This window comes from Bufo bufo, chromosome 6, assembly GCF_905171765.1.
Source record: "Bufo bufo chromosome 6, aBufBuf1.1, whole genome shotgun sequence".
Classification (NCBI taxonomy): Eukaryota; Metazoa; Chordata; class Amphibia; order Anura; family Bufonidae; genus Bufo; species Bufo bufo.
This window is the reverse complement of record NC_053394.1, coordinates 337,148,201-337,160,749: the sequence shown is the minus strand read 5'-3', so window position 1 is coordinate 337,160,749 and position 12,549 is coordinate 337,148,201. Positions and strand designations below refer to the sequence as shown.

General features: G+C 40.8%; 1 protein-coding gene across 1 annotated transcript in view; it reads left to right on the top strand.

Moving 5' to 3' along the window:
- Window positions 1-12,549, top strand: part of GGT7 (gamma-glutamyltransferase 7) — a 47,143-nt gene that overhangs the window by 15,826 nt on the left and 18,768 nt on the right. The window contains exons 2-5 of the mRNA XM_040437721.1: window positions 3,984-4,210; window positions 9,583-9,734; window positions 10,911-11,025; window positions 11,604-11,671. Coding sequence (XP_040293655.1) covers window positions 3,984-4,210; window positions 9,583-9,734; window positions 10,911-11,025; window positions 11,604-11,671 — 562 coding nt within the window. The remainder of the gene's footprint in view (window positions 1-3,983; window positions 4,211-9,582; window positions 9,735-10,910; window positions 11,026-11,603; window positions 11,672-12,549) is intronic.

Here is a 12,549-nt window from a genome sequence, read left to right as displayed (position 1 = left end):
ACATATATTAATTAACATTTTTATTTTTTTTAACCTCCCGAAATCCCCCCCGCCCGCGATGCATCTCCCTTCACCACCACTCCTCCGTCCCAAGACCGAGGGGTAGTGGTGACGGGTGGAAGAGCGGTGGAAGCTCTATGAATTCCAGTCTCCCCAGATTCCAACCCATTTTTTCTCAGTATTTCTCTGCTTATACAAAACAGTATGTGCTCCAAGAATGAGGTCCGCTGACCACCTGAACATACTGAATGACCAGGTTATTCCATCAATGGATTTTTTCTTCCCTGATGGCACGGGCATATTCCAAGATGACAATGCCAGGATTCATCGGGCTCAAATTGTGAAAGAGTGGTTCAGAGAGCATAAGACATAATTTTCACACATGGATTGGCCACCACAGTGTCCAGACCTTAACCCCATTGAGAATCAATATTTTTTTTTTTTTTGGTGGCGACTTTTTTTTTGGACAGGCAGTGTATATATATATATATATATATATATATACACACGCACGCTGTTCTGCACCTAATACTGTACATGTGAACACACTGCTGTACATATAATACTGTACATATACACACTGTTCTACACCTAATACTGTACATGTGAACACATTGATGTGCATATGACTGTACAGGTACATGCCATGTTTTGCATAAAACTGTACAGGCACACACACTGCTCTTCATATTCTACTGTACAGGTGCACACCATGTTATGCATATATTACTCTACAGGTTCATAATGTTCTAGATAGAATACTGTACAAGTATAGATCATGTTCCCTGCATATAATTCTGTAAAGTATTATATCCAGAATATACAGTCAGGTCCATGAATATTGGGACATCGACACAATTCTAACATTTTTGGCTCTATACACCACCGCAATGGATTTGAAATGAAACGAACAAGATGTGCTTTACCTGCAGACTGTTGGCTTTAATTTGAGGGTATTTACATCCAAATCAGGCGAACGGTGTAGGAATTACAACAGTTTGCATATGGGCCTCCCACTTGTTAAGGGACCAAAAGTAATGGGACAGAATAATAATCATAAATCAAACTTTCACTTTTTAATACTTGGTTGCAAATCCTTTGCAGTCAATTACAGCCTGAATTCTGGAACGCATAGACATCACCAGACGCTGGGTTTCATCCCTGGTGATGCTCTGCCAGGCCTCTACTGCAACTGTCTTCAGTTCCTTCTTGTTCTTGGGGCATTTTCTCTTCAGTTTTGTCTTCAGCAAGTGAAATGCATGCTCAATCGGATTCAGGTCAGGTGATTGACTTGGCCATTGCATAACATTCCACTTCTTTCCCTTAAAAAACTCTTTGGTTGCTTTTGCGGTATGCTTTGGGTCATTGTTCATCTGCACTGTGAAGCGCCGTCCAATGAGTTCTGAAGCATTTGGCTGAATATGAGCAGATAATATTGCCTGAAACACTTCAGAATTCATCCTGCTTCTTTTGTCAGCAGTCACATCATCAATAAATACAAGAGAACCAGTTCCATTGGCAGCCATACATGCCCACGCCATGACACTACCACCACCATGCTTCACTAATGAGGTGGTATGCTTAGGATCATGAGAAGTTCCTTTCCTTGTCCACACTCTTCTCTTCCCATCACTCTGGAACAAGTTGATCTTGGTCTCATCTGTCCATAGGATGTTGTTCCAGAACTGTGAAGGCTTTTTAGATGTTGTTTGGCAAACTCTAATCTGGCCTTCCTGTTTTTGAGGCTCACCAATGGTTTACATCTTGTGGTGAACACTCTGTATTCACTCTGGTGAAGTCTTCTCTTGATTGTTGACTTTGACACACACACACACCTACCTCCTGGAGAGTGTTCTTGATCTGGCCAACTGTTGTGAAGGGTGTTTTCTTCACCAGGGAAATAATTCTTCTGTCATGCACCACAGTTGTTTTCTGTGGTCTTCCGGGTCTTTTGGTGTTGCTGAGCTCAACGGTGCGTTCCTTCTTTTTAAGAATGTTCCAAACAGTTGTTTTGGCCACGCCTAATGTTTTTGCTATCTCTCTGATGGGTTTGTTTTGTTTTTTAAGCCTAATGATGGCTTGCTTCACTGATAGTAAAAGCTCTTTGGATCTCATCTTGACAGCAACATATTCCAAATGCAAATAGCACACTTGAAATGAACTCTGGACCTTTTATCTGCTCATTGTAATTGGGATAATGAAGGAATAACACACAGTTGGCCAAGAAACAGCTGAGAAGCCAATTGTGCCATTACTTTTGGTTCCTTAACAAGTGGGAGGCACATATGCAAACTGTTGTAATTCCTACACCGTTCACCTGATTTGGATGTAAATACCCTCAAATTAAAGCTGACAGTCTGCAGTTAAAGCACATCTTGTTCGTTTCATTTCAAATCCATTGTGGTGGTGTATAGAGCCAAAAATTTTACAATTGTGTCAATGTCCCAATATTTATGGACCTGACTGTAGTTTGTATCTGTACATTATTATATGTCAAACAATAGAGATGAGCGAATTTCAGGTTATGAAATTCGTTCACTCTTTGTTTACTGGTAAAAGGTGCAGGAGAGGACTCCCTTGCATAACGGAAACGGAACGGATCCGTTTTGCAGCCCATAGACTATTATTGCGGAATGAATTGCGTCATAGAATTGCGTTATGGTCCATGGTAACGGAATCCATAACGCAATTCACCTTTTACCAGTAAACGAAGCATGAACGAATTTCAAAATATGAAATTCGCTCATCTCTATCGATCAGTATAAACCTAGACATAATACTGTACAGATACACACTGTTTTAGATACAATACATAATACTGTACAGATACACACTGTTCTGCATACAATACATAATACTGTACAGATACACACTGTTTTAGATATAACACATAATACTGTACAGAAACACACTGTTCTGCATGTAATAAGAAATCTGTCTAATCCTGTGAATTCTGGTCTACTCACATTTCTATGCCAGCTTTTTTACCAACTATTTCCCAATGGGTTACAACCAGTTAACATTCACAATTAGGAAACTTTACATTCCTGCATGGTGTGAAATTTGAGGCAAATTTGTAGACTAATTTAGTTGGGGACCACTCACTCATGTTTTAGGGGCCTCAGAATCAAGCAAGTCCTAAAAATCTGTTTACTGGATGTTTTATATAATAATACATACTTCGTAAGAAGTACAATACAATACTAAAGAGTTAAACTTAGGGACTTATTATAGAAACCTGATAGCTCTCAAACACATTTGCTAATCCTAGGACCTCAGCCTCTAGTTTTAATCTTCAACAGATGGAGTATAGGGAGGGAAGCATCCACAGAAGGTCACAGTTGGTCCCCTCATCAGGTACAAGGAGGACATTTATCACGTCACCTCAAATCTCAAGATGAATTCATAGTCGAACATCAAGAGTAAAACTCTACTGCATCGATATCATCACCCTGGTATGCCAAAACCAAATCAGTGGCGGGGTATGCCAGACTCCCTATCATCACTAATGTGGTTCTGGGAGAGAAGAACCTCATTTCATCACTAGTATTTTCCTTGGATGGAGAGCTCCACTTCACCAATACAATCATCCGGATGTGAAGACCTCCATATGATTAATAGTATTTAACCAGACCACAAAACATCCAGATCATCACTAATTGAACTTCAGAACATCAATATAATCCATAGCTTCTTGAAGAACAGAGCTCCACATCATCACTGACACTGTCATTACCCTGAGACCCAGAAACCAACATCATCACTAGAACTGTCCTAGGATCCAGAAAGTCACAACTTCCACAACATCCACCTGGGACATAGAACTCCAGTTATAATTTACGCTGCCTATTTTATAGTCTTTAGGTAAAAAAGTACTCAATTCTATAATAATTTTCATGTACTAGGCAGAAGGTATTGAGTAAGTGGTAAAGGGTAAGCATTCATGAAATTTTTTATACGTTTTGATGTTTTTGTTTTCACAGACCCAGACGCCTTCCTCAAATCAGCCCGTCTGCAGCGACTCCCATCTTCATCCTCCGAAATGGGAAGCCAGGACGCCTCACCCCTCAGAGAGACTGTCAAGGACCCTTTCAGCTCAGACTGCAGCTGCCGACAGGATGGCCTCACTGTCATCATAACCGCTTGTATCACGTTCGCTCTGGGCGTCACTATAGCGCTCATAATGCAGATATATTTCGGGGATCCTCAGGTGAGAAGGTCGATTAGAAATCAGAGTTTTTATTATGCTTGACTGTTTTATCCTGTACTTTAGAATGAGGTTCTCTTTCTCATGGTCCATTATGGTTACTTTATGGGGCAAAATAGTATCAGCAATTGTGTACAGTGGGCAGGAGTTACTAATGAAAATGTGACAGAATGCTGATGAACATGCTGCAACGAACCTGCCTTGTGGGAGCAAGTTCTTTTTAACCACTTAAGGACTACAGGTTTATACCCCCCTAGTGACCAGGCCCTTTTTTACAAATCGGCACTTCACAACTTTAACGGTTTATTGCTCGGTCATGCAACTTGGCACCCAAATGAATTTTACCTCCTTTTCTTCTCACAAATACAGCTTTCTTTTGGTGGCATTTGATTGCTGCTGACATTTTTCGTTTTTTCGATATTAAGCAAAATAGGCCGCAATTTTCAAAAAAAAAGTGTATTTTTAACTTTCTCTGGTTAAATTGTTCAAATATAATTACATTTCTATACAAGTTTGTATCAGAATTTATTGTGCTACATGTCTTTGATAAAAAAAAATCCAATAAGTGTATATTTATTGGTTTGCGCAAAAGTCATAGCGTTTACAAACTATGGTACTAACATGTGAATTTCCGCATTTTGAAGCAGCTCTGACTTTCTGAGCACCTGTCATGTTTCTTGAGGTGCTAGAATGCCAGGATAGTATAAATACCCCCCAAATGACCCCATTTTAGAAAGAAGACGGAGGAGCATGGTGAGTTCATGTATGATTAAAAAAAAATTCACAAGTTAGCGGAAAATGACACTTTCTGAGGAAAAAAATAATAATAAAGTTTCCATTTCTGCTAACTTCTGGCAAAAAGGGCAATACGTTTTGGGGTGTATTTTTACATATACCCCTGCTGGGTGAGAGAAATATCTCTGTAAATTGACAACTTTGTATAAAGAAATTTAAAAAGTTGTCATTTACAGAGATATTTCTCTCACCCAGCATGGGTATATGTAAAAATACACCCCAAAACACATTGCCCTACTTCTCCTGAGTACGGCGATACCACATGTGTGACACTTTTTTGCAGCCTAGGTGCACAAAGGGGCCCAAATTCCAGTGAGTACCTTTTAGGAGGGCATTTTTAGACATTTGGATTCCAGACTTCTTCTCACGCTTTAGGGCCCCTAAAATGCCAGGGCAGTATAAATACCCCACAAGTGACCCCATTTTGGAAAGAAGACACCCCAAGGTATTCCGTGAGGGGCATGGCGAGTTCCTAGAATATATATTTTTTGGCACAAGTTAGTGGAAAATGATTTTTTTTTTCCTCTTACAAAGTCTCATATTCCACTAACTTGTGACAAAAAATACAATTTTACATGAACTCACCATACCCCTCACGGAATACCTTGGGGTGTCTTCTTTCCAAAATGGGGTCACATGTGGGGTATTTATACTGCCCTGGCATTTTAGGGGCCCTAAGGCGTGAGAAGAAGTCTGGAATATAAATGTCTAAAAATTTTTACGCATTTGGATTCCGTGAGGGGTATGGTGAGTTCATGTGAGATTTTATTTTTTGTCACAAGTTAGTGGAATATGAGACTTTGTAAAAAAAAAAAATATATATATATTAATTTCCGCTAACTTGTGGCAAAAAAAAAAAAAAATCTTCTATGAACTCGCCATGCCCCTCAAAAGTGATCTTTATAGCGCCACAGCGATGGTGTTTTTGCAGCGATCAGAAAAGAAAAAAATTCTGGCACTGCGGTGGGGCGGACTGACCCCAAGTGTGCGCACAAGATCGGGCCTGATCGGGGTAACACTGCGTTTTTTGTAGAGCCTATAGAACATGTCCTATTCTTGTCCGCAATTGCGGACAAGAAAAGGCATTTTCTATATAGTTCTGGCAATGTGCGGATCCGCAAAATGCGTAAAGCACATTTGCGGTGTCCGTGTTTTGCGGATCCGCAAAACACATACGGACGTCCGAATGGAGCCTTACAGGGGGGTGATCAATGACAGGGGGGTGATCAGGGAGTCTATATGGGGTGATCACCCCCCTGTCATTGATCACCCCCCTGTAAGGCTCCATTCAGACGTCCGTATGTGTTTTGCGGACATCTGAATGGAGCCTTACAGGGGGGTGATCAATGACAGGGGGGTGATCAGGGAGTCTATATGGGGTGATCAGGGGTTAATAAGGGGTTAATAAGTGACAGGGGGGGGGTGTAGTGTAGTGTGGTGATTGGTGCTACTTACAGAGCTGCCTGTGTCCTCTGGTGGTCGATCCAAGCAAAAGGGACCACCAGAGGACCAGGTAGCAGGTATATCAGACGCTGTTAACAAAACAGCGTCTGATATACCTTTCTGATGCGATTATTTTAACATCTACAGCCTGCCAGCGAATGATCATCGCTGGCAGGCTGTAGTATAACTTCCGAACAGCGCGCCGCTGTGAACGCATGCGCGTGCGCGTTCACAGCAAATCTCGGGTCTCACGAGATGACGCCAATCGGCGTTAGTGTGACCTGAGGGAGCCGCCACACTGACGCCGATCGGTGTTAGTATGACGGGAGATGGTTAAATATAATTCCTTTCCTTATTGCCTTTTCTCCAGAAACAGTGCCACTTGTGTCTTGAGGCTGTGTCTGGTATTGCAGCTCATCCTCATTCACTTCAATCACTTTAAAGGGAGTCTACAGTGATAAACCAGGCACAATGCCTTGTAGAGCTAGACCAGCTGAATGTAATGATACCTTTTTACTTAGCGATCCGCTGTTTCCTTCTGGATATAAAGTACTTAATCCATATGCAAATGAGCAGTTAAGTGCACCAAGGGCGGTGCTAATACACTCTGTGCACCACTGCGTCTTCTTCTGCTCCCTCTACCAGTCCCTCCCTCATCTTCTTGATTGGCCTTGTCAATCAAGAAGAAGAAGGGGCTGGCAGAGGAAACAGGAGGAGCAAGGGTGCATAGAGTGGATTAGCACTGCCCTTGGTGCACTTACAGTGGATATGAAAAAGTCTACACACCCCTGTTAAAATGTCAGGTTTCTGTGATGTAAAAAAATGAGACTAAGATAAATCATTTCAGAACTTTTTCCACCTTTAATGTGACCTATAAACTGTACAACTCAATTGAAAAACAAACTGAAATCTTTTAGGTAGAGGGAAGAAAAAATATAAAAATAAAATAATATGGTTGCATAAGTGTGCACACCCTTAAACTAATACTTTGTTGAAGCACCTTTTGATTTTATTACAGCACTCAGTCTTTTTGGGTATAAGTCTATCAGCATAGCACATTTTGACTTGGCAAGATTTGCCCACAAACACTCCAAATCTGTCAGATTGCGAGGGCATCTCCTGTGCACAGCCCTCTTCAGATCACCCCACAGATTTTCACAGATTCGGGTCTGGGCTCTGGCTGGGCCATTCCAAAACTTTTATCTTCTTCTGGTGAAGCCATTCCTTTGTTGATTTGGATGTATGCTTTGGGTCGTTGTCATGCTGAAAGATGAAGTTCCTCTTCATGTTCAGCTTTCTAGCAGAAGCCAGAAGGTTTTGTGCCAATATTGACTGGTATTTGGAACTGTTCATAATTCCCTCTAGCTTAACTAAGGCCCCAGTTCCAGCTGAAGAAAAACAGCCCCTTGGCATGATGCTGCCACCACCATGCTTCACTGTGGGTATGGTGTTCTTTTGGTGATGTGCAGTGTTGTTTTTGCGCCAAACATATCTTTTGGAATTATGGACAAAAAGTTCCACCTTGGATTCATGAGACCATAACACCTTTTCCCACATGCTTTTGGGAGACTTCAGATGTGTTTTTGCAAAATGTAACCTGGCTTGGATGTTTTTCTTCGTAAGAAAAGGCTTTCGTCTTGCCACTCCACCCCATAGCCCAGACATATGAAGAATACGGGAGATTGTTGTCACATGTACCGGACAGCCAGTACTTACCAGATATTCCTGCAGCTCCTTTAATGTTGCTGTAGGCCTCTTGGTAGCCTCCCAGACCAGTTTTCTTCTCGTCTTTTCATCAATTTTGGAGGGACGTCCAGTTCTTGGTAATGTCACTGTTGTGCCATATTTTCTCCACTTGATGATGACTGTCTTCACTGTGTTCCATGGAATATCTAATGCCTTGGAAATTCTTTTGTACCCGTCTCCTGACTGATACCTTTTAACAATGAGATCCCTCTGATGCTTTGGAAGCTCTCTGTGGACCATGGCTTTTGCTGTGGGATGCGACTAAGAAAATTTCAGGAAAGACCAACTAGACAGCTGAACTTTATTTGGGGTTAATCAGAGGCACTTTAAATGATGGCAGGTGTATGCTGACTCCTACTTAACAGGATTTTGAATGTGATTGCCTAATTCTCTACACAGCTACATCCCCAGTTATAAGAGCGTGTGCACACTTATGCAACCACATAATTTTAGTTTTTTTTGTTTTCTTCCCTCCATCTAAAAGATTTCAGTTTGTTTTTCAATTGAGTGGTACAGTTTATAGGTCACATTAAAGGTGGAAAAAGTTCTGAAATGATTTATCTTTGTCTCATTTTTTTACAGCACAGACACCTGACATTTTAACAGGGGTGTGTAGACTTTTTATATCCACTGTAACTGCTCATTTGCATATGGATTAACTACTTTATATCCAGAAGGATATGGATTAAAAGCATTTTTTATGAAGCAATGGATCTCGAAGTGAAAGGTATCGTTATATTCACTGATCTAGCTCTACAAGACGTTGTGGCTGTGAATTTTCTGGTGACAGATTCCATTTAAAGGGGTTGTCACAACTGATCACCTATTGACAAGAGACGTAATAAGCTTTCATCACTGGGGCCTACACTGATGATGAAAATGAGGTTGCTGAGTCCGCTAAGTTTGAATTGAGTGACGTCGCGAATGTGCGCTGGAAATCAATTCATCCTCTATGGGACTCCAGGAGATAGCTGAGCACCGTACTCGACTATCTCTGTCAGTCCCATTGAGAATGGAGCTCCATTAAAATAAGGACTTGAAACCCCAGTTCTTAATATTGGTGTGGGTCCTATCGATGGGTTGTTACAGTGGGAGAATCCTTTTAAAGAGCGTGTCAGAATGATCAACCCTATTAAACCAAGCATGGTGCCTGGTAGGGTTGATCATAGAGAAGGGAGCTCCATTAAAATAAGGACTTGAAATATAAAAATCAATATATCTCTGCAATTTTACTCAGCATGATCAACGCTACCAGGCAATAGGCCTAGTTTAATAGGGTTGATCATGCTGAGGGATGCTCTTTAAGTCTTTTTGCAACAGACAAACATTCACATGAATACATATCGTTAATTAAATTTTTTTTATTATTGATTGATATTTGCTCCTTCTAGATCTTCCACCAGGGGGCAGTAGTAAGCGATGCTTCCCATTGTACTGCTCTGGGTATTGAAGTGTTGGAGAAGCGGGGGAGCTCTGTAGATGCCGCCATTGCTACATCCCTGTGTCTTGGGATTGTAAATCCACATACGTCAGGCATTGGGGGGTAAGTATGGGTGCAGAATAACTTATTAATTTGCAATATTTAATAATAAATATTAAAGGGGTTGTTCAAGAAAAGAAGAAAATGTTTTTTTTTGTTGTTGTTGTGGGTTGCGTTAGATATTACAGCTACATCCATTTAAGTGAATGGTGTGGAGCTGCAATACCAGAAGAACCCGGTTCAAGTGTGGTGCTGTTTCTTCATTTTGGACAACCCCTTTAAGAAAAGAGAAGGTCAAGGGATAATAATGAGGCTTGATCACTTAGCGGGTCACTATTACAGTTGTCCCAGCATTTAAACCGTCGCCTGCCAATTTTGTATGTTATTACCGTACTTAAGGATCACTTTACCTTAACACAATGGAGACATTTATAGAAGATTTAGGCAATTAGCTGAATAAACACCCTTGAAATGCCAGTACGTCAGGTTCACATACCGCCTTAATAACTATTTCCCTGCCAATCACACTGCCTCACGTGAAGAAACGTATACTACCGACTACTGCTGTTATCAATGGAGGTGTTCAGGAAGCAACAGAATGGGGCACCTGCTGACATGTTCCAATTTAGTTTAGTTTTGTTTTTTTTAGAAAAAGTTATAATTTAGGTAATGTTTAAAGGGAATCAGCGACGTCTACATCCAACTGATTGCATTGACACAGCGGTGGTTCCCCTGATTAAAATGCTGTTTTTTTTTTGTTGATCCGAGGATACGTTCCCGAGTTAAGATACTTTTTATAACTATTCAAATTAGGCCTTTGGTGCAATGAGGGCATCACCATTGCTCTTGTTGCATCCAAGCTCCGCTCCTTTCTGTGGCCGGACCCCCCCCTTTCAGGCCGTGGCAAAGCAACGAGGGTGGAGCTGACCACAGAAAGGAGCGGAGCTTGGGTGCCACAAGAGCAATGGTGATGACCTCATTGCACCAAAGGCCTAATTTGCATATTAATAAAAAGTGTCTTAACTCGGGAACGTATCCTCGGATCCAAAAAAATAAAAAAGCACTTTAATCAGGGGAACCACCGCTGGGTCAATGCAAACAGATTGGGAGGTGACAGATTCCCTTCAAGATGAAGAAACTAACAGAGAAATAGTAGACGCTACAAGTACGTAGATAGCTTAGCGGAGATCTGTCTTTGGCCATCCCTGATGTATGTCTGCTCCTGTCTTTTTGTATCAGGGGGGGGGTGATGCTGGTCCATGACATCAGAAACAACCTGACAGAAGTCATTGATTTCCGGGAGACGGCACCATCTGAATTACATAATGAGCTTCTCCAGTACAGTAGGCATAAGGTAAGATATGGCTGGAAGGAAAGGATGAGGAATGAGAAATGGCTGCCACGCACCTCAAGGAAAAACATACCAAACATCCACAGAGATCCTGCGTAGCGGTATCAACCCCATCTCATATATATGTGGGAGATCCAGGTGTAAAGGACAGGATCTGTCAACAGCAATCTAAGGATCAATACATATATGTAGAGTTGTAGTCAGATCACCTGCGCATCCGCTCCTGTACATGTCTACTCCTGTGTCATCAGGGGTGTAGCAATAGGGGAAGCGGCTGCTATGGGGCCCGACCTCAGAAGGGGCCCGTCCAGGAGGAGGACTAAAAGATTCTATTGTCAGGGCCCCTCTCAACAGTATTATACAATGACATTGTATACAGTGACGCTGTAGGAAACTGACGGAGCGGCTGCTGAGCCTCGTCTGAGAGAGAGAACTTGACTAGATGCAAGAGTGGGGGGTGCGCAGGAGGAGGGGGTTGCGAAGAAGTTGTTTGGGTGCCGGGGGCCTGTTCAAAAATTTGCTGTGGGGCCCAGTCATTTCCAGTTATGCCACTGTGTGTCATGTTCCTCTGTGTTTATTAGGCAGGTATTCTGGTCGGCGTTCCTGGGATGTTAAAAGGGTTGGCTAAAGCTCACAGCATGTATGGAAAGTAAGTCTATCTATCTTCTGTCTATCTGTTATCTATCTATCTATCTCCCATCTATCTATCTACATTCTATCTATCTATCTATCTATCTATCTATCTATCTATCTATCTATCTATTTATCTATCTATCTATCTATCTATCTATCTATCTCATATCTATCTATCTATTCTATCTATTTATCTATCTATCTATCTATCTATCTATCTATCTCATATCTATCTATCTATCTATCTATCTATCTATCTATCTATCTATCTATCTCATATCTATCTATCTATATGTCTATCTCATATCTATCTATCTATCTATATCTATCTATCTATCTATCTATCTATCTATCTATCTATCTATATCTATCTATCTATCTATCTATCTATCTATCTATCTATCTCCTATCTATCTATCTCATATCTATCTATCTATATCTATCTATCTATCTATCTATCTATCTATCTATCTATCTATCTATCTATCTATCTATCTATCTATCTATCTATCTCTATCTATCTATCTCCTATCTATCTATCTATATCTATCTATCTATCTCTATCTATCTATCTCCTATCTATCTATCTATCTATCTATCTATCTATCTATCTAATCTATCTATATCTATCTATCTATCTATTATCTATCTATCTATCTAGCTATCTATCTATCATCTATCTATCTCATATCTATCTATCTATCTATCTATCTACATTCTATCTATCTCTCTCGTGTCTATCTATCTTATATCTATCTATGTATCTAGCTATCTTCTGTCTATCTCACATTTATCTATATCTATCTGTCTGTCTAGCCTTCTGTCTATCTATTCTATTTATCTATCTATCTATCTATCTATCTATCTATCTATCTATCTGTCTGTCTGTCTGTC